Source organism: Podarcis vaucheri (assembly GCF_965113315.1).
Source record: "Podarcis vaucheri genome assembly, chromosome: 13".
In the NCBI taxonomy this organism is placed as follows: Eukaryota; Metazoa; Chordata; class Lepidosauria; order Squamata; family Lacertidae; genus Podarcis; species Podarcis vaucheri.
Genome location: NC_138751.1, coordinates 32262296 through 32289626, shown reverse-complemented (window position 1 = coordinate 32289626; position 27331 = coordinate 32262296). Strand labels below are relative to the sequence as shown.

Below are 27331 nucleotides of genomic sequence, written 5' to 3'. Positions count from 1 at the left end.
TTGGCCTGTTAAAGGTATTGCCTTAATGTGCCCTTTCGGTAAAGAATAAAAAATAAGAATCATGCTTTCTTTCAGACACCCCAATTATTGAGCATTCATTCCGATTTGTGTGCACAAAGTCTGCAGGGAGGTGAGACGATGTTGGCTATTTATTGAGCATTCATTCTAATTTGTTTGCAGTGACGTTATACAATATTGTGTCAAGGAACCCCTATCCCACTTTCCAGTGTGTTTTCCCGTCGCTTTCCTTACGGCACAGAAAGTATGGTTAGCAAGAGCACCAGGTTGGCTTTCGCTGCACAACCTGAATTTGGCGGTGACTGAATCCCACCTGAAACAAAGCGAGCCTAGAAATCCCCTTAATGTGTGCGGCTTTGTGCTGCGCTGCACCTGCCTGAGTGACCTGCCTGATGCCGCTCTCCCCCCTGCCCCTTGCAAACACCTCACACCTGTTCTTTTAGAAAAGGAAGTTTATTAGTCATGCTGCTCACCAGGATGCAGTCTTAGAAAAGGAACAATGCAGCAGCTTGGCACAAGCCTCCCCCTGTCCCTTGCTCTCTCCCCAGAGTGGTGTGTGGTCTCTGCCCTATGTGTGATGGCCTTAAGAAAAGTCCAAGCATATCTGGTACTCTGGGCACTCCTGTCTTCTCCCGGACGCAAGATCCACAGCAACGTAACAAGAACAGAAAGGCTCACTGGAAACTCTAGTGTGGTGGGAGCTTGCACACTCCATGGTTGAGTAAGAACATCCCTATACACACACACACACTCTACCTCCTTACCGGGCTATGGATGGCTCAGCCAAGCTACTGGCTGAGTTGCTAGAGCAGGCAGCATTGGTATAGGTTGTGGTGGAAATGCTGGGCATGGAATGGTGGAGGTACAGTGTCACTGGTGGGTTGTTTTAGGCTCTGGATTTAATGGCCTTTTCCGGCCTTTTAGCTTATATGGCAATGCATTACTACTTCATTGCTGCAGGTGGCAATGTGCATTACTTGTTTCAAAATACGATAAAGCTACCCTTGCTAGGTTTGGGGGCCCATCTGCTCAATCTGCTGAGATGTCTGCCCCAAAATCTTGCCCTGTTAGCACCACTGCCAAGGGAACGCTGGCAGAGTTCGCTGCTGGGACTGAGCATGCTGCCGACTTTCCCTCCTTGATCCCACAGGGGAGTGTAGGAGAATCGCAGCAGGAGGTGGGGAAGAGGGGGCTGCTCAACCACTTCATGAATTGGTGGACCAGAGATGTGTGTGTGTAGGCAGCTGCATGTGTTGAACACCATGGAAAGAAGCCTCTTTTTGGTGGTGCTTGGGAAAAAAGTGAGGCTTCAGGCTCACCCACAAACTTTAAAAAAAAGAAAAGCCCAAAGAGGTAGCTATAAGGAAGTGTGGGGAGTTTGCTGAGAAGCACCTTACCCACACAACGAAGACGTCTTGGGTCACTGAACGCCCCCTCCCCACAGCCCTCCCCTAGCAGCAAGTTCAGTCAATATAGGGACAGCAAACCCATATGGGTACCCCAAACAGCAGTGCCCAAGTTAAAAATGGGCTGCTGCAAGTCAGCCTAGCAGGAAGGTACAGATGTTGACCTGAAACCCAGGCACTGCAGAAAGCCATCTTCAGTGCGCAGGATCCAGCTCAGGGACAGGGGTTAAGGTGGCTGGCTGACTGGACAAGAGTTTCCTCTTGGCTCTTGCTATTAACACTTTACTTGCAGCCAAAGACTCACAATCCATCTTTTCTCTGTGCTCTCTGTCCTCCTTCACAGCCACACCTACTGGTCTGCCACTCCCCACCAAGCCCTAACCCAGAAAATGAGCACTGACCACTGGAGCCATGTTGCAAGCGTGGCTCCTGGCCAGACTCAGCGAACAGCCCAAATAGCTTGGAGGGGACCCTGCCTCGACACCTTTCCTCTCCTCTCCTCCTTCCAGCGTGCACAGCGGCAGCTGCTGTTCTTTCATGTGTGCCCTTAGAGTGTGACTGCATAAAAAATAATCTCTTGAAAAATGGTTTGCGGGGTGCACAGACCTCCCTCTTGCACCATCGCATGGCATTACATTTGCATCCCTCCTCAGTCACTTTTCCTCCCCCAGTTCAGTAAAGTACTGTGCCAAACCCTTTCTTCTTTCGGTTCTGCACCACGCTGCTCTTCCTTCTGTCCATCTAATCTTGTCTTCTGGTCCCTGGAAGCATTCTTGAGCCCCAAGGAGAATAGTTAAGAGGCAGCATGCTTCTTGGGCATGCAAATGGATTGCTTTGCTGATAGCACCTTGGGGTGGGCGGGCGAGGGGTGTTGCCACAGCAGGCTGGCAGGCAAAGCAAGCTCTCAGTTGTAGGAATGGTGTTTGATGGATTGCTATGAAGTCCTGTGCTCTATATGCTGAAACAGAAATATACAAAAATGCACCTTCGTGCCGCATTTGGGGGGCGGGGCTGCAAGATCTATATATATATATTTTGTGTGTGTGTGTGTGCACACCCATGTGAGGCCAAAAGGGGGAAACGTGAAAGATTACATGGTCAGCTCTTGATGGTCTTCCAATGCCACTCTAGCCTCACTCGCTGTCACTCTTGTCTGCCAGCATCGTGTCCGCCTCTTCTTTAATATGCAAGAGGGTGCTCATCTCAGGGCTCTCACCCCTCATAAGATCTGTGTTCTCTGCCTCATCGCCACCAACCTCCACCATCTCAGTGGCCTTCACTTCCACCTCCCCCTCTCGGATCTTCTTGACATGGAACGTGAATGGTGGTACTTTGTAGACAGCTGTCTTGGAGCGTGCATAGACCACGTGGTCGGGGGTGAAGGACTTCTTCAGCTTCTCCCGGGAGGTCTTCATCTTCTCCCTGCGCTCATTGGTGACAATCTTGGTGCCCAACTTGTTCATCCTCTTCTCCAGGTTGTGTCGGGTCTTCTCCAGGTTCTGCTTGGTCTTCTCCAGGTTCTCTCTGGTCTTCACCCTGGTCTTTTCCAGGTTCTCTCTGGTCTTCACCCTGGTCTTTTCCATCTTCTCTTTGGAGAAGGCCTTCTTGAAGTCATCCACTTTCCTCATACCGCTCCTCTTAATGCGTTCTGCCCGTGACTCCTCAATAATCTCTTCCACCTCCACCTCTTCATCTGAGGAGAGCTCAATATGTTCCTCTTCAGGATGCTCCTCATCCACCACGACCTCTTCCCCTTCTTTTTCTGTCTCTTTCAAAGACTTACTAATGCTCAGCTTGGTTGGCAGCTTCACCTCATCCTGCAAGACACAAGAATGAAATCATGAGATTCTTATTGCTGGCTGCCCCATTCCCTGTGCTGTGGGGAGAAAGCAATCCCCACTGAAGGCGTCTTTAATTCTTCCCTACATCAACTAATAAGTGTCTCTTCTCTCTTGAGGAAGGGCTGAAGCTCAGAAGGTCCCAGGTTCAATTCCCAGCATCTCCAGCTAAAGCTGGGAACATCTCCTACCTGAAACTCTGTAGAGCTATTGCCAATCAGTGTAGAACAGGGGTACAGAAACCTTTTAGCTCCTGTGACCAGAAGTTTATCTGGGCCAATTCTGGCAGGTGGCTAGGGCAACTGCTGCTTTCTTGGGCTGCAGGGCCCACACCTTGAATGGGGCAAAGGAGACGGTGATGCCCCTCATTCCATGTCCTGCACTGGCAATTGAATCATTTCCACACTGGTGATGGGACAACAGCCTCCACTGAACCTAATGGTGGCAGGCTAGTTTAGGGCAGATGTGGGGAACCTTTGGCCCTCCAGATGTTGTTGAACTTACAACTCTCATAATTCTTGGCTGTTGGCCATGCTTGTTGAGGCTGATGGGACTTTTAGTTCAGCAACATTTGGAAGGCCAAGAGTCCCCTAAACCTGGTTTAGGAGATTCACTGAGAATACTGGAGGGACTGCTGCTGCCTGAGGCTGTTTCTCGCTGCCTAATTGTAGGGCCTGCCTATGTGGAAGAAGCCCACCTTGCAGAAACCTTCTCAAACCCAGCACTGGCCCCACCACTAAAGGACTTTCTCCCTTTAAGACACCACATTTTTCAGAGCAGTCCAATGCAGTATTTTGACCATGGCAAAACTATAATTATCTCTCCCACATATATTGTTACTGTTCAGAGCTGTGAAGAATGTGATTGCACAAGTTTTGTGGGTACTTGCTGCTTATTGTTTGTGGCAGCATTTGGGAAAACATCCATCTCATCATGTGACATTTTGTGAACATTTTTTAAGAGCTTCCTTTATTTCCAATGTACAATTTTGGGGGGCACAAGCTATACCAAGCCAATTTATATTGCGTTGTGTGCCCTGCTAGACATAAACCCTCACCAATTTATGTTGTTGTTTTCTCAGGCATGCTGCAAAAGCAGACACTTTCATAATCCTGATTGGACTATACAGTGGTGCCTCACAAGACGAAATTAATCCGTTCCACGAGTCTCTTCGTCTAGCGGTTTTTTCGTCTTGCAAAGCAACCCTATTAGCGGCTTAGCAGATTAGCGCTATTAGCGGTTTAGCGGCTATTAAAGGCTTAGCGGCTATGCGGCTAAAAGGCTATTAGCGGCTTAGCGGCTTAGAAAAAGGGGGGGAATCGGGGGGGGAATCGGAACACTCGCAAGACATTTTCGTCTTGCAAAGCAAGCCCATAGGGAAAATCGTCTTGCGAAGCAGCTCAAAAACGGAAAACCCTTTCGTCTAGCGGGTTTTCCGTCTTGCGAGGCATTCGTCTTGCGGGGCACCACTGTAATTCGTGGCTGATGTGCTGCACGAGGACTGATAGTTCTCAGTGTGAGCAGACAGCCTGTAATTGGATTATGAGCTACTAAGGTGCAGTAAAGTTAGGGGGAAATTGTTAAAATAAGGAACTATAATCAACTTTTGAGAGTGACTAAGAGCAGCAAAACTACACACACACCCTGTAAGCCTCTTCCACCTCCTCCACATTATTGTTAAATCTGTCTATCACCATCTATGTCCTTGGCACTTTAAGAAAACAGGCACGACAGGTCCCTGCATTATGGAAGTTACAATCCATAATAAGCACAGGAAAACAACAGAGAAAGGAGGTGAAATAGAGGCAGGCCTATGCAGGAGAAGAGAATGTGACTATTTCAAAGCATATGTACTTTGCTTTAAGTTACACTAAGTTATTGTTATTGTCAGAAAATTTGTTCATAGTGGAGAATGACACCATGACTAATACATTACGTTTGTGGCACTTGCCTGAAAAAAATGCTGAAAGTCAAGGCTGCCCTCTGGTGCATATAGTCTGATATGGCACTTGCCCAAAGCAGCAAAAAAGGAAAGTGGGATGCTATGATTAGGAAATACTGTAATTCAGTAATAGGCTCTGATTAGTAATGGGCTCCTCTAGACAACCTGTTTACTGGGCATTCACTCTGATTTGCTTGCACTTGTTCTGATTTGTTTGCGGGACATTTATATGACAATGAGCATTCACCCTGATTTGCTTGTTGTGGAGTATACACATCTTCCCATTAACCATCTGTTCAATCCATGCTTTCCACTGCATTTCCCCATCACTTTCCTAGCTGCAGACAGACCTGTTCTCACTGCATTGGTCCTCCTAAGTCATGACTGTACCATTTCAGGGTGGGGGCTCCCAAGACATGTACACTCTACCATGCAAAGAATAATAATCCCTCAGGGGGAAAGGTTCTAGCTTGGTCTCCTGGACATGCCGATCTTCTAGATGGGAATATTTTTTGGTATGAAGCAACTCACAATTATGTTATCCTCTGCTGCCCCCACCCCCCACAAGGCAGTTTGAAGTGGTGCCTCCTAGATATTGGGATGCCACCTCAGATCAGAATTAGACCAAGCCTTCTGCTGTTAATTCAACTTCTTGTTCCTCTCTGAACAGAGCCCGGCCCAGCCATGGTGTGCCTGCATGCAGAAGGAAAGCGTGCAGGCAGGCATGTGGGTGAGGAGGGGGCAGATTGGAACCGATATTGGTTTTCACCCAAGCAGCACATAGCGTGCATCCCCCGCTTGGCATTCTTGGGACACGCTGGAAATAGCCACCGCCGTACACAGCGCTGGGACTGGGGCTGAAAGATAGGCAGATTTATGACTCCTGGAATGGTACTATTTGAAAAAGTAGAGGACCGGGGGGTGGGGGGAGGCAGGGAATTGCTGGGAAAAGTCACGAGCCAAGCCCAAGGGAAAACGGGGAACGAGGCACAGGAGGAAAGGCGACGGAACACTGACAATTCCAGCTTCCCACGCAGAAAACTTTTCTGCCTGATGAAGAACCTTGTGATTTTGGGGAACTTGAACATTTTTAGGACCCCCCTCAAGTCTGTCCAGCAAAAGCCCAAACTGTCCTTTGCCCCTGCCTTTTGCAGAGGGAATTCCTGAACGGAGCAAACTCTATCCTGCTTGGAATTCCTAGTTAGGCGCTGGTAATTTGTCTGTTTCATTCTTTAAGCCGTCAGGCATTCACACTATCTGATTGCTATAATGCCGAAAATAATGAATTAGGATATTACAAATTTTAAAAACTGGTGTATTATGGTCTTCTCTGGCAACCTAATTCAAGCAGTTGAAGGGTGTTATGACTCCTACATACTGACCCCAAACTTCTCCTTTGCTGTAAGCTACTATCAGAGCTGCAACTGAGTTTTCAGTTGCCATGCTATTTGGAACACAGTGGGTACAATATAGCAGTGGTGGGTGAGACCATTTTATTTCTTTATTAAATTTGTATACCACCCTTCATCAAAAGACCACAGGGCGGTTCACAATTGAAGTTCAGCATGCATCCACTATAGCCCTTGTGGTTTAGGCCACTTTATAACCCCATTTATTTTTAATCAATCTTTTAATCAGTGCAAAAATGCTTTCCCAGCTATACTGTTTTTAAATGAAAGAGAAGTATAGTGCTATTACACCGTAATGCTGCTATGATTGCTTTATAAATGATTTTTTAAGAAGTCATTTCTGGTCACCACCCTTTCAAGCAACGTGACTAACGGCAGCGTTTCAACAGACTGGTTTGGGCTTCTTTGTTTTGCAGCAGTAGCTAGAATGCAGGCTTGACATATGAGAAAAAGACCAAGCTGAAAATCCCCACGTATCTGTGTAGACCACTGGCTTGTATGGTCTTGTTGTCTCACAACCTCACACGTTGGTTACAATAATAAAATGAGATAGCCCTAGGTAGCCACCTTGAGCTCCTCAGAGGAAGGAAAGGGTCCAAACATGACACAGAAAAGCTTACGATTTGTGGGGTTGCATCACTACAGCAAAACGTCCAGACTGGTGTGGCAAGCAATGCAACTGAGGTGCTGCATGGAGGGTATACCATACAAGGCCCTGCAGGTGTTAAGCTGGGACAGAGCAACATTACCCAAAGGGACTGGCACACTGACTGCCCCACAGTCTATGGGTGAATATGCTCAAACATGAGTCCTAATTCAAGGCAAGGCAGGCAAAGTGCAGCAGATCCAGATGGATTGAGCTGCGGCCCTTGCTGCAAGCTAAGGCCCCCAATCTCACACACCTTTTCCTGGGTAATACAGTCCCAAATTTTTACAAACTATCAAAGCAATACCAAAACCTTCTCAGAAAGTTCTCTCGCATTTCTCCATGCCTGTGTCCTCTGCTGTAGACACCAGGAGTTCACCCCAGTCCCAATCATCTTGGGTGGTTCACAATGAGTTATTTCTAGCTTGTGGGGCGTGGGGCACCCCAATAGCCCCTTTCCCACTGCTATGGGATATAGGCATCAGTCCTCTTGTTGGTGCCTTCTAAGGACACCCAATGGGCACTCAAATGGCCAGGTTCCCCAATATCCTCTACCAAGAGTACTAGGGTGGTAGGGAGTGCCTCTTGTCAGGTCCCCCATGCCCTGGCCAAGAAAGAAATTGCACTGGATACTAGAGATGGCTGTCCCTCAGGCCTCTGCTCCTCTCTTTCCTTCTCCACCAAGCCAGACTTCTTCCTCTCCTGATTACTACCTCTTGGCTATTTAAACTTCTGAGCTCCAAGAGCCCTTAGGTCTTGGTGGTGCCAGTTGCTCCATACTCTGCTTTTCAGCTGGCCTGACTGTCTCCTGGAAAGGAGGACTGGGGCCTCCTTAAAGGGGCCGTCATGGTAGAAGCCATTCTGCACAAGGCAATCCTCTGAGGATCTTCACTGGAAGAAAGGAGGCACAGTAGGGCATTAGCATCACTGGTCAAATATCCTAGACCTAGAGTAACTTTCAACAGTGTGTATGTGGCTACAGTGACACCCATTTTACAGGAATCCAGAGGATTGGGCTGGTTGCTTTACAAATGAGAACAGAATCTGGTTCTAACGTGGACTTTGGCTATTTAAGTAGCATAGTGATAACAGAATGTGTTAAACTAGGAGTTCAGACCTTTTTTCTCTTATGCATGGGTTCAGCTGGTGGCTGTAAGTAAGCCATGAACTTTCAGCCCCAACACAGCGATAAAAACACTTGTCTACCTCATAGGGCTGTTGTTATTGCGATAACATCTCAAATAATCTATCTGGCATGTAATCAAATGACTACAGCAGTCCTTCTTACCCAGGTCAACATGCTCTGACAAACTGTTTTTTGATATGGTGGTACTTTTAGTGTTGTCCTCGTCAGGTATCAGGCAGATATTACTGTTCTAAGGTTTGCAGGTGACCCGTGTTTGCCAGACAAGCAGTGCAGTGCCTGGGAAAATCCTGGTCCAGTGCTGAACTGTACAGAATGGCTGTGCTGGCTGTGGCTGATGGGAGTTGTATTCCAAAACCTCCGGAGAGTACCAGGTTGGCAAAGGCTGGTAAAGAAAAACCCCATCATATAACAACAACGGAAACTTTAGAAATAGTTATTTAGTGGGATTGTGAATCTTGGATTCTCAGTTTCTGGCACTGAGAGTACCCATTCTGCAATCAAACAGAGCAGAACTGATTTTTCTAACCCAAACCCTCTGCTGTTTACTCACACAAGCTGTCCTGTTTTTCCAGTCTTTTACTGGCTATGCAGCGCCAACATCTGCTTTAGTAATAAAGTCTGCAAATCTGGGACAAACTTCACATGTGGCCTCTGGGGGGAAAGGGTGGTTCTTCGGAATCAGGATATCCCACCACCCCCCAGCCCCCAAATCCAGCAAGGGCAGTCATTTTGTCCACAACAACACCTGCGAGGGCAATTCCTCGTCTCCCAAAGACTCTGGCCACCGCTGGACCAGCAACACCAGGAATCACTTCCTTCCCCCGGAAGTCACACAATGACAGCCTGAACAAAAGCTGCCCCCCTCTCCAGAGTGGCATAGCTACACCTGGAAGCCGGCCATATCCGGACGGCTCTGATTCCTATCGGCTCCTTCTTGGCTTCACAACATTTGTGCAAGGAAGGGCGAGTTCCAATCACCCCCTCTGTTGCACGTAGGTCCTGTCCTGACTGCCCCCCGGCTTATGGCACACATGATAAACTACTACACCACAAATAATGGAACATGGTCTGCCATGCAGAGCAGAATCCTGATTCTCAGCTTTTGTTCTTTTAAAGAGCTGCAGGTTTCAAGTCCTCAAGGTTTCAAACCTGCAAGTTTCAAGACCATCCATCAAGCTCTACTGTTTAAACTTAAATGGAAGTGAGCTATGACCAACAGCAGCTACAGTACTCAGCATTCAACAAAGTATGCAAGAATATACAGACTTATCCCACTGCCAGTGTGCATACAAACAAAAACTGGAGAGGGCACATAGTCAGTAGAGCACGAGACGCTTAATCTCAGGGTCATGTGTTCAAGCCCCATGTTGGACAAAATATTTGCACTGCAGGGGGTTGGACTAGATGAACCTTGTAGTCCCTTCCAACTCTACAATTCTATGATTCTAACACAACAACGCAACGGAAGTATTCACAAAACTGGCACGAACAGGTGGGGCTTACTGTACTACCATATTTAAATCTGTGGTAGAAGGGGGAGGAAAAGGGGTGGATCACCGGAAGCGGCAGTCGGGGGGGGGGGTTAGAGAAAGAATTTTCTCTCTCAAAAAAACACCTCTGATGGTATGTTTGAAATAGTCTGGCCCCCTCCCCAATATGCTCTGGGAACAGTTGGTACAGTCCACACTGGATTCTGAGTGGAGGCACACTTGACATGAGTGCATCCATGAGCACCCTAGACTGTGTTTTATCTTGTATTTTTATGCTGTAAACCACCCTGAGATCTAAGGATGCAAATTTAATGATGATGATGATGATGATACAAATGACAAGCAGATGTGTTGAAGAGAGGCTCTAGCTAGTTTCGGTCAAGCAATTCCTGGCATAGTCCATTTCAGTTCTGAGGTTTCAAAACGACTCCTTGTCCTTTAGCAGTAAATTTGACCAAAAAAAGGATGGGTTTGCCAGGCAAAGGGTCTAGCATGGCATGGCCTGCAAAGTGGCAGTCTGGAACCCTCCCAGTCAGTCCACCAACAACTTGTGAGTAAGACACACAGCCTGCCACTTGGAAACAATAAATGTTTTGCCATGAGGGTACCCTTTCCACATGAGGAACCTCTGATGTATGCCATGAAACCCTCAGCACACTGCAGAAGGAAATTGGGGCATGTTCCAGGGCTTGTACTTAGTTCCCATGGGGCCTGGATTGGGTCTCATAGCCGTTACCTTGTGTGAACTGAGACTGTGCCCTGGAATGCATCCAACATTCCCCATGTGGCTGTGCATTGAGATGAAGCTCAGGAGTAGATGAGCCTTTTAGGGAAGCTTACCTGCTGATAGTGATGTCCCCACTGAGGAAACTTATTCGCTCCTGAGGAAGAGGAACCCAGGATTCCCTGGCAAGAGCACACTTTAAAAATTAGCAAGCAAGGATGCTAGTACACCATTAATTCCTCAGCTGCTGTTTGTGTGTGTACACAACCAAAGGCACAAAAGGGGACTGGAATCTACTGGGAGGAACAAGGAAGAGCAAATTGGCTCCTGGAAGCAATATAGACTCAAAAGGGAGTGCTGTTGCAGACCCTCACTACCCCACCTCTGCTTTCTGCTGCACACAGAAAGGAAAGAGGCGAGTCTGGCTTGTGCACTCCAAAGTCCTTAATTTCCAGGTCCTGGGAAGGCTGGGTACACCTTTATGGGAGCTGCAAGGAGGCAAAGTAGAAGGGCTCAGCTGTGTATCACTCCCTCCCAACTTGCGAGCTCCACAGGACAGCTTTCCTTCCTGCTTCCCCCTCCATGTGTTCCCCATCCAAGTCCACGTTCCTGAGCAGTGAGTCACTGATCCAGCAGTCTTTATGGGCACACTCAAACCGCCTGGTTGCTACAACACATATAAACACTCCCCTTCATGTATAAAAGGCCAACAAGACACAAAGACGAGTGATGTTCCCAGCCTGGTGGGGCCTGGCGTTACGAAACTGGGGGTGGCGGAGGCGTAGGAAAAAGCTAAAGGCCTGAGAGTGCGGTTGCATGAGAGAAGCAAAAACAACGGCACCGTCAGCCCAATTCAGGCTTCAAGAGAAGGGAAGGGGCATGGTTTCAAACTCCAAATAAATAAGGGCTTATCCAGACAGCCAGTGAACTTATGTCACTACCATATTTAAATCTTTGGGTCAAGAAAATGATGTTTTCAAAGCACTTGGGTCCTCAAGCCAAATGTGCATATTCTACAGTATCATGGTCTTGTCCGGGGGGGGGGGGGTGTCACAGCACTGCAAACCTGGACCTCCAGTGATGCCACCAAGAAACTTCCTTGTCACCCATTTTTTGTGCTTTAAAAAGAAGTTTCCTTTTTGAAAAATAAAGAGTCAATGCAATGAATGAATAGGTAAATGCATGAACTTTAAATATAAAATAAAAAGCAAAGAGTTGCCTGAACAGTATACAGTGGTACCTCCGGTTGCGGACGGGATCTGTTCTGGAGGTCTGTTTGGATCCTGAGGTTTCCGCAACCTCCTGCGCATGCACGTGCGGATGAAACCCGGTAAAATACTTGTGAGATTTTCACGCGTGCATCCCGAAGTTTACATAATCAGAGGGTTATGTAAACAGAGGTTTGACTGTATTCACATCTGTTGTTTTAGTTGCACAGCCAGACTTGTACCACAGCTGTGGGATGCTGTTTTTTGTCTGTCTCCATCCTTTGTGTGATGGTGTCCTAAGTCTCCATTCAAGGACAACAGTATGATACCAAATCTACCTGTAATAACTTTTGTGTGGAGCTGAGAGAGGGGAAATGGTTGTATTGCCATTTATTGTGTGTGTGTGTGTGTGTGTGTGTGCGCGTGAAAGAGAGAGAGAGAGAGAGAGAGAGAGAGAGAGAGAGAGAGAGAGAGAAGGAAAAATAAAGAACCAGGGTTGTTGTGCACTCTGGCACTGAAGAGGGGGAGTGTTCCAAATAATAATGGATGGGAAAGAAAAGGGTCAAAGAATGGCATGGCACAGATTTGGTGGAGAAGTAACATTGCTTGTGTTCACCATTCCTTCCTTCCTTCCTTCCTTCCTTCCTTCCTATGCTGGACTGGTGGATTGCTGTACTGCTTGACCTGTAAAATGAGCTGTCAACTGATCGAAAGGGTTTTATTTATTGGATGGTACAGTGGTGCCTCGCAAGACGAAATTAATTCGTTCCGCAAGTTTTTTCTTCTTGCGAGTTTTTCGTCTTGTGAAGCACGGTTTCCCATAGGAATGCATTGAAAATCAATTAATGCGTTCCTAGGGAAACCGCCTTCAGACCAGGTCCGGGGACAGTCTGTCCCCCGACTTCTTCTGAAGGCTGGGGGGGGGGGAACAAGGGCTTTTCTTCCCACTGCCAGCCTTCAGAAGGCTGTTCTGAAGGATGGCGGTGGGAAGAAAAGCCCTTCTTCCCACCTCCCGCCCCGCAAGCTCCGGGGACAGGAGGGCTTTGCTGCCGACCGCCAGCATTTTAAAAGCCCCTGCTATCCCGGGGCGATTTTAAAATGCTGGCGGGCGGGAGCGAAGCCTCCGCTGTCCCAGGGAGATTTTAAAATGCTGGGGGTCGGCAGCGAACGCTTCGCTCCCGCCCGCCAGCATTTTAAGATCGCCCGGGGCAGCGGAGAAGTCTCCGCTGTCCCGGGAAGGCAGGCGGGGGGGGGAGCAAAGACTTTTGCCCCCCGCCGGCCTTCAGAAGAGTTCCAGGACCTCTTCTGAAGGCCGGCTGTGGGCGAAAGTCTTTGCTCCCGACCGCCAGCAATTTAAAACAGGCCCCCGGAGATTTCCCTATGGGCTTTCATCTTGCGAAGCAAGCCCATAGGGAAATTCGTCTTGCGAAGCGCCTCCAAAACAGAAAACCCTTTCGTCTTGCGGATTTTCCGTCTTGCGAGGCATTCGTCTTGCGGGGTACCACTGTATTCAGCTAGGTTTTGCTTTGAAATTAATGAATATGACTAATTTCAATGGGTCTACTCAGAGTGAAACTTAGTTGAATACTACCCATTGCTTGACTTTGACCCAATTAATTAAAATTTAATAAGCAAAAGCTACTATCCATTTTTCCAATGAAAAACCAACCTTTCCCTACTTTCATCCCTATTTCATTAGTAAACCAAAACTACACAAAATGTAAATATTGGTATGCCAAACATATCCTGTGTGGGAACAGCAGCTGGGGGAGAGGGTATTCTGAGTGCAAAAACAGCTGGAGGGTTAAATGTTATGCACCTTTCCCCATCCAATATTACTCAGATCAAATTTGCAACTTTCTATAGATGCTTTTAATTTTAAAAAGAAAATCAGTGCACTGTTACATCTACTGTGCAAATTCAACTTTGGCTTTTACTTCCTAGGAAGCATGTTTAGGATTCCACCTCGGCTGCATTACTTTTCCTTATGTAGTTTTAATCAAGTTACATAGAGCTCACTTGGGCTTACTCCAAGTAAGCATGCACAGTATTGTAGTTCAATTCTCTCAATGTTTACTCAGAAATGCTGTTGGGTAATGCCTACTAAATTAGTAGGCATATGACTGCATCCCTAATTGCATTATGAATGAATGAAAATACAAACTTTTTTTAAAAAAATGGCACAAGGTTTGCAGATGGGACTGTGGGAGAGTGACACTGCTTGCTGCCACAAATATCAAACTTATGCCTGTGACATTTGATACAACCAGGTTCTCCACTACAATCGCAGCAACAACAGATGTGCTGTTCTCTGGAGGGTGCAGGAAAGAAAACCACTTTATTTATAGTTTGCCATCCATTCTTTCATCCAAACGGAAAGTTGATTTTCCCAGAAAGAAAATATAGCACATGCAGTGTAGGGGGAAGGTATCACCCCTAGAAACAGAAACACATCCTGGAGAGATAATGTTATTGTAATGTTTTATTCTTTTATCTATGTGCTGCCCTGGAAGCTTGGGCAGCCCATAAATTCTCTACAAGAACAACAACAGTGATAAATAGTAGGCATTTTTATCCAATCCAAGGGTGAATACTACACAAAAAACAATTTTCTGGGACCAAAGCAAGCTCCTCATTGGCCAATCTCTTCTCCAGATTAAAATCTTGATGAAGATTAGACAGACACAGATCTCATCACCTGGACAGTCTAGCTATCCATCTGCCTAACTCTACTCTTGCCCAACCCATACCAGCAGAATATGGGAGACTTCTTAAATGTGCATTTGGAAGCAACAGAAATCTGCTTGGGAGCCTGGCTCCTCTCCAGCCTCCAAAGGAGCCGAGTGTGAATTCTGTACTTCTTAGTCACAGCAAAGCACTTCATTGTTCCATATCCTCCCTCCTCTCTCCCTGGCCTTGCCCGCTAGGTGCGGCTTCAGGAGGGAGAGATTAAGGCAGGAATTTGAAACATATACGCCAGGAGGGGGCCTCCTATGCCCAGCCAGGAAAATAATGAGGCTCTTCACTCTACAGAAGCATCTGAAATCTGTGTTCCGCTCTCAGTGAGGGTGTGGTTGGACAGCTAAAATTCCAAACTGGAACAAGCCTACAACTGGGATCAGGCAGATGATACATTTATTTCCTAGTAGCAAATGTAGCCGTAGGTCAGGAAACGCTCCAGTTTACCAAGATGACCTGCCCAGAAACAGCATATATGAGGTTGCTCATTCTTTTCGCCAAATGGAATGTGGGATGTCCATCCAGCACACAGTTGCCAGCTTTGTTGCACCTGACGTGGGCTCTATATGCCTCTATATGCACAGCAGGCTTGAGGTTCAACAGGACCCTCCTTTTCCCATTGCTAGACCTCAAGGCTAAAAAGAGCCCTATCTGGGTGAATTTCTGCTTGATATGCATCTGTCACAAGTCACAGTGGTGTCACGCCCCTGAAGAACAGCCCACTCATTTACCTGTATGGGGTCAGCCTCAGTATGGGCCCTGCTTTCAGGGAATGCAAATGCTAACACAAGGATTCCTAGTCGTTGAGTGTGAAAACAGCAGGCCACACCTACAGTTAATACACCCTTGTATTTAAACACTTGCTGGCTGCTAGCGATAAGTGACAAGGAGCTGCATGCAGACCAAGGCATGGAATTTGATGAAGCGCAATGAGTGGGCTGGCTGAGGCAGAATGGCACACCCTTTCCCTCCTCTGGGCTCAGCACAGAAACCAAGTAGGCTGACAAAGGGGAGATGCCCTCCTTTTCCATACACCCCATAAAAATGCAGTGGACAGCTGCAGGAGGGGCAGAGCTCTTTTCAGCTTCCTCTGTGTGTCCCCAGAGGGGTTTTTAAAATAAATAAAAACAGGCTAGTAACTTTTTGTGGGTTTGTTTACAAAGCTGATTTAATAATAGGAGTTCGTTAAAATGATGCAAGAGATCTAGGGCCCCCCAAACTTTTCTTCAGACAAGAAGCTGGGCCTATTTTGAGCTTTGAACTGAACATTCTTTTAAAAAAAGACAAACAAAAGCAAAACCTTACAGTAGCTGACTTCTGCACAGCAAAGATAAAAGGTACAATGCAGAATATTCTCCTGCATAAGCCCGGGAGCTTCACAAGAGCTTGCTCAGGAGTACTTCCTGCTGGATTACTATTATGGTTCCAGTCACTGTTATTGTGCAAGGCAACCTAAGCTATAGGAGACAGGCCTCTGCTCTTAGGAGCCAACAGTTTAAATTTTGACAGCTGGACGGCTCAGCTTTGCAGTCCAAAATTTCTGGTGGGCACCACGGTAGGGAAGGCTGATGCACACACACATAGCAGGTTCCAGATAAAGTTTGTTAGCTTAGTTCCCACTGAAATCAATCTGTCCCAATGATTTCAATAGGAACTAACAGTCCAACTCCAACCCATAGTATTTCAAATATGGTATTCTTAGGGAACCAGAATAGTTCTGGAGTGGGACTACCCATCAGTGGATTAGAAAAAAGAAACCTTTTAGAGATGTCTCTCAAAGCTGAGTTAAAGAGGAGCATTAGTTTCATTCAAACCTTTTGCTCAAGTACAAATGCTGCCAAATATACATTATTATTTCATACTCAGGACCCAAAACAATCCCTGAAGAATGCACTTTAGATTTTCAGAAGACCCATGATTTGTCCAGTTTTAATTTTGCTACTTCTTGAATTTGATGCTGTCCAAAAACTTAGAGGAGCTGGTTTCCATTTACGTGACCCCTTGGCACACACATTGCTTTGGGCAGGACTCTGCCAAGATGTGCCACCTTGCCAGGGCAAGCTAGTTTGCATGACAGTGAGGCAGATTTGAAAACGTCACTTGCCAGCTAACATACAGCAGGTAGACCCTGTTGCCAGGCTCAAAGCACACATGAAGCAAGGTGGCACCAACACTCGGACCCCTTCCCATGCACTGACCTCAGGGAAATGTCTACTTGGAGTGTCCAGAGCTTGTGGCCATTCTCAAACTGCTTGTACCTGTTAGTTCATCTTCTGCCAGCTTCCTAAGATTGCAGTAGCCAAACCAAGCAGTTAAGCAGATGGTGATGTTCAGAAACATGTTAGGGGGGAAAGGAGAAAAGAAGCTCTAGGGCACCTGAGAGGGTGTTTCTGGAGGACAAGAAGATATAATATACCCTTGTGTTCAGCTCAGTGGGATGAAAAGCACAACAAATCCTCAAAGGAGTGGTGCCAGTCAGGTGGCGTGGAGAGAAAGGAATCTCCACCCTGGGTTTTAGACCACATAGAATTATTTCTCAGGAGCATCTACATTTGTAGCCAACTATAGGCTATGCATGCAAGAAAAAGCACATATTCATTTGAGGAAAGAGGGTGTGTCCGGCTTTTGTTGATTGAAACCTAGTTCTTTAGTTGCATTGTTTTGATCGTTATCATGTCTACAGTGAATATGAGGAATAAAAATCATCATAAAAAGGGGGAGCAATGCAATCTTGATTGTATCCATGAGCAGCCCTTTGGATCTTATTCTGAATTCCTCACGCCCGAATTCTGCTCCCACTGAGCTTCAAAATGGCTGCAGACTCCCTCCCACTTTCACAGAAAGAAAAGCTAAAGCAACGAGAGAAGCTGTACCTTGTTCAAGACTATCATACAGTGCTCAAAAATAATAAATAATAATAATTTCATATTTATACTGCTTTATAGTAAGAAAAATGGGGGGGGGTGTACCAGAGGGATCTTTTGTGAGAGCCCTATAATTGTTAAGAGAAGGCTATGGGAAGTCATGATTTGACTAAAGTTGGTGGGGGCCAAGGGTGGGGCTTGGGGCCCTCCTCTCTTCCCCCCTTTCTCCCAATAAGCTGCATTACAAACTGAACAGTGCATAGCACCCAAGAGCTCTGAGTATCCTGCTCTGCTTTTCTCCTTCCCTTCCGGAGGCGGCTAGGCAAACACAGCAAAAAGGCACACAACGGTTAAAGCAGAAGCCTCCCGCCCTGCCCTCTGATCTACCAAGAAGCTAAAATGAACCAGGACACCTCTGCAAGCAGAAGGAGCAGGGCCCTGGGTCTCAATGAGGCCAGCAGCCGTTACGCAGGGGCCTGGTCAGCTGCTTTCAGAGTCTCAGGAGAAGGGGCTCAGTATGATCCGTGGATGGCTTTGCCTCTATTGGGCCAGAGTGGCTGCCTCCCTTCTCATCCTGCGCTGGTTGGGGCCAGGGCCCATTCTCAGAAGGCAAAGTCTCTTCCGAAGGCTCAGAAGGCTCACTGTCTTCCAAAAAGGGCATGCTCTCCGGTGAAAGGCCAAAGGGCATGCTCTCCGGCGACGGTCCATGGATGCTCTTGGGCTAAGATGAGGAAAAGGAATGATCAGTGGGCACCATCGAGGGATCCAAAGGCTTCATGGTAAGCACAGCCACAGCCGCCAGGCGCAGGCCAAGTCAATATCACGGCAGCAGGGATGTTGCGCAAGCAAAGGCGCCCATAGCAGCTGGGCAAAGAATTCCCTCATCCCCCAAAAAAGTAACAGGCCCCTGCTCTCACACACCTACGTTAATAGGCATTTTCAGCCCACAAAGAAATGAAAGCTTCCTTTCTTGTCTCGCTGTGGACCGTTCTTACTCGCCACAGGTGACTTGCTATTCCAGGCCTGAACAACTTGTGATTCACCCAAGGTAACCACAAACCCACCACCAATGAGTTATGGCCTGTCGGATGCTTAAGAACCCCACCCTGATTTTTGCAGGCTGCAAAAACAAGAGGCATCCCTTCCTGTGATTTGATATTTTTCAGAATTTCCTATGTTGTGCTATTAAGTGCCTTCCTCCCTCATTACTGAAGTATATGCTAGTCTTTTTCTCATTTCATCTGACCACATTTGTGCCTGCTTTTATCTGTCAGATACTGAAGGTTGTTTGGAGGGGCAGGGAGTGTCTTGGGGATAAAAAGGAAAGAGGTTGTGCTGCAACCCTAAAAACTTGCAACTGAAAAATAACTTTTATTTCCTTCTGAAAATTAATGCACTTTCTGCTTCAAATGCCTATGCCATCTTTCAATGCAAACAGGTCAATTGACTGATTCCGGAGTTCCTTTCTCCTTCTCCCTGAAGCTATCCATAACTCACAAGACAGCCTGCAGAAGGTGAAGTAAGACACACACGCCCCAACCTAAGCCATATCTGCCTCAAGGTGCAGACTAAACATCCTGTGGCATTCTGTTCTAAATGTTTAATCTGCTTTTCCTTCCCCTGACATGATACAAAATCAACAAAAGCCTCCTGCTCTGGTCTTTGTTCTGTTTTGCAGGCATTGTCAGGTTTGGAATTTACTCCAGGAGCCTGAAAAGGAACCACAGGTAGGCTTGGTTCCCTTTTGTAACAAATGCACCTAGAATAAAACTTTTCAGGGAAGTCTGTTTTTATGCAAAAGTACTTTTTGGACTGCCCATTTCCTCCGGTAACAAATGTCTTCCCCAAATGGCTTTTCTTCACTTGTTCTTTTCTCTACTTTTGGTGCATTTTGCTTTCCCATTTCTCCATCTCACATAAATCATGGCGCTAAACCCATGAGTAAAGCTTCAGTGTGATGAATTCTCACTGTCCCAAACTGTATTATAGCCGGAGAGCACAGTGAAGAGCGTGTGCATATGCGTGCTCTCTCTTGCTCCTCTTTCTCTTGTTATAACCTGTCAGTTGATGTCAAACAATAGGTGCCTGCTTAATGGATAGTGCAGCTGCTCTTTGTCTAAAGTCATGTCACACCCAATTCTAAAATTGTGGTGGGGCTGAAAATCAGTTTTGCATGGCAGTGGTTGCAAAAGGCATGGCAAAGTAAAATAACTTTTTGATTTGGTGAAAGAGCTGTTTTCAGGAACACAGGGAATTGCCTTAGCAACTCTCCAGGGATGGAGGCAGGAATCTTTCCCAGCTCTGCTTGCATATGCTGGGCACTGAACATGCAAAATACACTATTACTGTGCTGTGCTCTTTCCTCCAGGGTTTAGGGGTGCTAGACTTCTATTGCTTTGGAATTAGCACCAATTGCCTGTGCCTATGCAAAGCATACTCAGCTTGTACATTTGTTGAAAGAGAAAAAGTGTACGAAGCTACCGTATGGTCCCAGTGCTCTGGACTCCAAAGGAAACTGGTTCAGTAAAACATGGCTATGGAACCTATAGCCCTCAAGATGTTGCTAGACTCCAGGTCCCATCAGCCTCAGGCGCCATGGACAGTTGTCAGGGATTATGGGAGATGTTGTCAAACAACATTTGGAGGGCCACAGTGCCCCCATCCTTCATGTAAAGGCTTTCTTGACTTGCCTTGTTCTCAAGGGCGGGCTGCTGAATTTGCAACTCGATAAACAATGCTGATTGAGAGGATAGAAATAAAATGGCTCCATAAATATTTCATTGAGATTGATAGCAAGCCCTTTTGATGTCTAAAGTTTGGCAAAAGATACAACTTTGTTCATGGCTGGAATGAGATGTAATTACTTCCAATTGAAAAGTGTGCTGCATTTATTTCTGTGGGCCCACAAGTACTATTATTGTTGTAGCTGTCGTTACAATGTAGGTACCACTATGGCACCATGCCCCACTTTTATCCTCTTCCCAACTTTATCTTATCTTGAATACCAATGGGAAATGTTGCTTCCTTCCATCAAGCTGCCTTGTTCTGAGCCAATTTATTGCTGCACCGCACAATCTGTTTCGACAATGCAAACAGCATTCCAACAAGGCCATGTTTCCAGCCTCAGTTGCTTTAAAATAAACAGCAAGAGCAGCAACATGTTAATAATAAATCCTTCAGATTCTGCATTCTACGTGGGCAGAGAAACAATGCTATGCATCTAGATACAGAGCTTTTTCTTCATTTAGAAATTTGAAAAAGTAACCTTTTTTTGCTAGCAGCCAAAGATTATCATGAGATACTGCTGTTTAAATGGTGCCGATGGGAACCATGAAGCTGAATTCTCTGGGTGTCACTGGGGAACTGCAGCTTCGAGGCCATGAGCGAGTCCGAAAATAGATAGAACAATCCCACAGCTGGCTCCCAGGAGAGGGCTCAGCCATGGCCTTATAGGGCCTTCTGCGGCTCTAACTGGGATGGATTTTTACGACCGAAAGACAAAAACTCATTCGTCAAAAGCACGTTGCAGCATCCAGGAGTTGCAGTTGTTCTTCTGACAAAGAGAGGCTGCTGTGTTACAGTAAACTCCAAAGTGAGGAGCGGAGAATAGGTGGGGTGAGGTAGCCTTTGACACTGCAAACCACATGCCTGAGTGTGTGAGCATGGGTGCACATGTATATCACAGAGTCCATATGCAGGTTGGGCCAAATCATGGATTCTCTCTGCAGTTTTGCTCCTGTTGCATATAGGACAAATGAAGAACCATCTTCTTCTCTTGTGGAATTGGTGTGGAAGTAAATATATCAGAACAGATGAAGGGCTTGCATACAGGAGTAAAGAATGACTGTCATCAAGGTTGTGTGTATGAATTCAATACACGGCGTAGATAAGAGAACCCTGAAAACCTCCAAGAATTTTGTCTACCTTGTGGTTCTGCTGGAAAGTTTGAAGAGGTGCCGGCAGCCCGACAGTAGTTCACAGCCAAAGGGAGACTTGGGGTGCAGCTTCTGATGATCAAGGATGGGTTTTCAGCAGCCCATATTGTTCTCTCTTCCTCTTGATTCATGGCAATCGTCTTGCAGAGAAAGTCATTCCCTCACCCACCTACACTTTTGTGTTTACACCAAAGAAAGCTTCTTCGGCATTCTTGCCAAAGTCATAGGAATGTTTGTTAAGTACAACTGTCAGATTACCTGTGGCCGGAACAAATAGGACATGTAGACAGAGATCTAGAAAGACAAACTCTTTCTCCTATTTGCCTTAAGCTCCCACCACTGCCTTTGAAAAGTGAGAAGGGGGTCAGCCCCTCTGTGCTACCACCACCATCACACACAGAGGGAGGAGAAGCAAGGAATAACGGAAAGATGTAGAAAAATAATTCCGTCTCATTGGCATCTAAACAGCACTACCAAAGACAGAAGTCAATGACTGTGAGTGATCTGGAATTCCAAATGACCCAGGCAGGAAAACAAGCAGCATTTCCAAGGAGTCAGCACAAGAGGTACTCATAACACCACCTACTCATTCCAGATTGAATAAATCCAGAACAAATGCCACACCCTGATTCTATTTTCACAAAGGAGCAATTCACACATTGCATTTTGGAGTATTACCTACAATTTTTTAAGTGTGCACCCTTCAAATTGTAAAGATTCTGCAGACGTATTGTACCAAAATCATGAATGCCAAACCTGTGTTCAGTGATAAACCAGGGTTTGCTATTGGGTAATTGCAGAGGTGGGGGAAACACTTTCAGCATGAGGGCCACACTCCCTTCTGAACAAGGGCCAGATGGCAATGGTGGGTGGGATCAGAAGCAAAAGTGGCAGAAGAACAAATTTACATTTCACCTTCGTATGCTAGGCTGGTTTCTACATACCATCACACAATCTTCTCTATCCTCCATCCAGGCCAGCAAGAGGCATTATCAGAGTTGAAGGGCATGTTACAGCCAGGCAAAAATATTTGGGGTGCAAAACAGAGCCAGTGAGGGCTGTGGCCTAAGGAGAATTCGAAGACTCAGCCAGCACTTGACTCTCAGGCATGTGTGTGTAATGCATTAAAATGCCCAAATGCAGACAGCAGTTATTTCAAAGTTTTTAAAGAAGGGCTCCTCAGGACTGTCTACTGTGCTCTAGGTATTGCCTAACATGCTTCAGACTCTTATTTTTTTAACAGAATCATTGTCAGTTGCAGTGTGAGTTGTGTAGGCAAGGTCAGGCGGCCTGGGCCTTAGAGACAACCAAAGTGATGGTGACAGAACACAGTAGAAGTAGAGGGCAGACCTTGGCACTCCTACCTGCCAGTTCTCACTCCCTGTACTCAAGTAGCCTTAGCAAACACCAGGCCATACTCAAGGCCGCATGAGCTTGGTGCATGTTGATTTGCTAATTCTGATGAGGGCATGAAGCAACAACGAAAGTGCGTCCTGCAGTGTTCACAGTCACACCCGTGCAAGCAGCTGCTTTAATAAGTTCTGAGGAAATCATCCGCCTCTGATGTGGTTGATAGTAATAATTCACCCAGATCACGGCACCAAACTTGCTTTGCCACCCCACTCCCCCCAGTATTCATATAGTGCCCCACCTCCACCCCACTAAGCCATCCTAGATGGGATTCTCTGAAAGCTCAAATCAAAAGCATAGATTGAAGGCTGCAAACTCTGCTGCCTAGAGAGTTTTCAGAGTGTTAGTCCTATAGCTGCAGGACAGGGAATGTTAGTATTTTAGCAGCGCAACCCAATTCTCGCCCCAGATGGCAAGCTCTGTTCAGCATGCAAGACAAGAGTAATTCTGAAACAAAACAAACAGTGCCAGAAGCATCCACAGCAACAGTACAGGCTGACCTCAGTGAGAAAAAATCCCCCTTTGAAAGCAAATCTATTTTCTCCCATTGTTTGAAAAGTTGTTGCAACAGGGCAAGGTTCTGGTATATACACCACCAGCTTTTCCTAGGCCCCCTACAGTCCATTGTGATTAATCACTGTGTTATGGGGCTACGTGTGAGGGAAGCGCTTGCTCTCTATTTGCTTCAAAGGGCAGCATTTAATCATTGTTCCTGCAGCCCTTTATGGCGTACAGAAGTCCTTCGTGATTCTAATTTCATTTTCGCACCACCACAACCCTGTGCCATCACTACATTTCCTTCATTATTATTGTAGGCCTGCCCCTGCAGGGTTGGCCATCATTATTCCCATTTCAAAGATAAGTTAACAAAGGATGTTTACGTGAGACTATATGCATGTGACTCTTAAGGGCAATGCTGGGATATGAACTCCAGACTCACAATATTTCAGCCAACGGTTCAGCCGCTGGAAAATGCCAACACTCCACAATGGGCAACTATGAGGTGGCTACTCCTACTAAAGCCAATATGGTGGGGCACTGGCTAGAGTGTGATATCTGGAAATGGAAATCCTGGATTCAGGTCCTTAGGCCAGTCATGAAGCTCTCTGAGTGGCTGCAGCAAGTCACCATCCCTCACGCTGCAATCCTATACAAGCTGTCCTCAGAGTAAGCCCTGTGGAACTCAATGAGATATCAGAATATGCCAGCAGGTTTCCACTGCAAGCCTCTCTTATATCACAAGATTGTTATGAGGTTAACATGCTGCTCTGAACTCATTGTAGGAAAAGTGAGATATAAAATCTAATACATATCAAATAGAAATAGTAGGCAGCATTGCAACTGCATATAAGGAATGCTGCTTTGTGGAGGTACAAGGAAAGGCACTAATGGCTTCCATCTGCATGGCTTATGGCTTTCCAGTGGTTCAATCCTTATCCTGCCTCCCATTGTCCCCAAAAACAAGAAAATCCCTGTTGTCTCCAACCATGAGGTAGAAATGAGAAAATAACATGATCATCATAAAAAATGAAGATACTATTTGGTCTAGTGGTGTGATACCAGGATCACTGAATAATCACTTCAGTAAGTGTGGATTTTGGGATTTTTCTTATGGGCCAACATGGGTGGGACCCCTTATATTTTATTTATCTTTTTTGTGATTCAAGACATGTCAGCTTACTGGGATGTCCCTGAATATCTTGAATGGCCAAAGGAAAAATGGCAAGGTGGGTGGAAAACCCATTACATTATCTGCATGGCCTGAGAAATTTACCTCCTGTATATCTGATCAATATCTGGTATTCACTGAGAAAATAACATTATAATGCCAATGCTAAACCAATTCTATGCAGGCTTAGTCAGAAACAACTGCCACTGAGTTTAAGGTAATTCACTTCAAGTTCCAGGTAAGGACACATAGGGCTGCAGCCTTAGTATATATATAGTATATATAGCACTTTTGATGGGAGTTCTCTATTGCACACAGGGCTCTCTGAGAAATTCTTAAGAACCATCCTGTACTACAAGTTAATATTATTATTCCCATATGACAGAGGCAGGTCTGAAGGTTTGTTACCTGTGCATTGTCACCTAGTTCCCCCAGGGATGAGCTGCAATTTGAACTAGCTCCTGGCTCATTCCCTTAACCACTATACTGCACCACAGTAACCCAACATCTAACAGAACCACACCCATGTTCCCTATTGAGTTCATTCTAGGGGAACCAGACCTTGAAGGTGCTTTATGGAGTCCAAAGTTTACTATCCCTGCACCTTCACAACTTGGAACCCCAGGCTCCACTGTTCAAGAACCTATTCAAGATCAGGTTGCTGATCTGGTTTCCACAAAAACCCAAGAGCATTTTGCCACCACCTCATAACTGTTTAGACTCCAGTGAAAAGGGAGAGGAAATATCTCAACCAAAATAGTATCTGTGTTCATATTTGTAAAATGCCCTGAAAAATAAAACAGCACAGACAGATTTTCCTTTCTATTCCCTCCTCCATTGGCTGCTGCATGTTCCATTTCTCTCTCCTCACTCCTGCACAATTTTCCTACTGGTGGGGCCTGAAATTCCCTCAACATAATCTACAAGGCTTCCGATAAAGTGTATTTATAAATCTGGTTTGGTGGTGTTCATAACCCTTATATACTGGAGTATTCCCGCCTTTGAGGCATGATATAATTGAGAATGCTCAAGCCGTGAATCAGAGGGCTATATCCGTCAGCTACTTGCCAGATTCCTCAACCAGACATAACTAGATCCCCTTTCATGTTGCGATAGTAAGAAACGCAGCTACATTTTTGTAGGTTTTCTGTCCTAAGCCGTGTGTGTGTGTGTGTGTGTGTGTGTGTGTGTTTGTCCTTACAGGACAGGGCAACCTATCTCATAATGTCCCACTTCTCCTCCAACACAGGTATTAAAGGCCAGACCGCCACGGAATAGGAAGCATGGTTCAGAGCTGCCTATTTTGAACTGTTTGATATTAGGAGGTCTGTAAGGCTAGCCAGCAAACGGGTTAGAAAGAGGACTGCAAACAGCAGAACAAAGCAACCTCTCACTGAAGTGGTGAAAAAGCTCCAGGGCCTGAAAGGTCAGGGCCAAAAGAATCTGTAACCCACACTGCATCAGATTTAGTTTTGCAGGGAAAGTAGAAAGCACAGACCCAAGGGACAGAGAGCTCTGACTTAGCACCAAACCTGCAGAGTTGGGGTGTGCTCCCTGCAATGCTACTTCTCTAACAGACAACTGTGAAAATTTGCAGATTGCTTTCCCAAATGATTGCCCCGATAAGCACATTTTGCAAACTGAAAAAGGGATTTCCAGGCTTTGTAGCTTTAAGGACACTGGATGGCTTTCTACTGCCACGAGACAACAGGTTATTCCCCCCCACCCCAGCTCCCTCTACGGTTCTTTGGCAAATTCCTGCAAAGTTTGCACTGGTGTAGCATTTAAGGCGAACTCTGGGATCTTCGCAAAAAAATTGGGCAATACATTTGTTCTCTTTAGGATTCCAGTGATGACACAAGTCCTGAATTTCCTATATATGGCGAGCTGTAGCATGGGAATTTTGGGAAGCCCCATATAGAAGGCAAGAGGCGCCCTCATGCTGGACGGTCTTATGCACCAACCGAAAAAGACACAAGCAGGAGAGATCAAAAGGTGCCTTACCTGGTAGATCATGACTTTAAAGTTCCTGCGCTTCAGCAGCTCTGCCTCATTAGATTCCAGCTTCTTGATTTGGCCAGCTTGCTTCTCCAGGTTCTGCCGAACAGTTTTGACGTTGACACAGACCTTGCGGACCTTCTCCAACATCTTGTTGACCGTATTACTGGTGGTGGAGTGGGCCTTCGTGAGCTTAGCGAGCTCCCCTTGGATGCTGGACACCACCCCATCCATCTCCTGCTGCCTTTCCTCCAGCTGACTCTGGGTCAGCTGAATCTGATCAACAGCTCCGATGATCTTGTCCAGAAGGGTAAGAACCATAACACCATTGATCTGGTCAGATTTGATGGGTTCTTCGGTCTCACCTGCTGGCTCCTCCGAGGCCTCAGAGACTGTTGGCTGCTCGACGATCTGGAGGGTGGTGTCTGCCATGATTGCTCAGGAGTCCTGACTAGCAGAGCCTGGAGAGGTTTGACACTGCAGGGACAAGAGAGAGAGAGAGAGAGAGAAGGCGAGGCTGAATCTGAGATCTCTCAGATCTGGGAGGCGAGCCAGAAGCCAAGAGCGCAGTGTGTGGATGTGTGTTTCAATTGAAATGGCACAACCCTTGCAAAGCTGTCCAGAGAAACTGTCCTGCAAAATTTTCCAAGCTCCCAGGCCATTGGCTGACTCCACCTCAACTGGAGGAAAGGAGCCTCTTGCCAAATGCCTGGCAGACCCACCCCTTTTTTTCTGAAATGATTAAAATAGTTGGAGAGGAGGCAACGGCTTTAGCATGCGAGCACAGGCAGGGCTCGCTCGCTCACTCACTCACTCACAGAGGAATGCAGCACTCCAAACTTCAACAGCCTCTGATTTTAATAGACAGGACGAAGGCAGGGATTCCTA

At 46.4% G+C, this 27331-nt stretch overlaps 1 protein-coding gene across 1 annotated transcript; it reads right to left on the bottom strand.

The window, feature by feature from the left end:
* Positions 1–131: 131 nt before the first annotated feature.
* Positions 132–27168, bottom strand: CAVIN1 (caveolae associated protein 1). The gene is made up of 2 exons (XM_082196824.1): positions 26450–27168; positions 132–3241 (listed from the first exon to the last, which is right to left on the bottom strand). The coding sequence occupies exons 1-2, from the start codon at positions 26873–26875 to the stop codon at positions 2558–2560; spliced, it is 1110 nt and encodes a 369-aa protein (XP_082052950.1). The 5' UTR covers positions 26876–27168; the 3' UTR covers positions 132–2557.
* Positions 27169–27331: the final 163 nt, after the last annotated feature.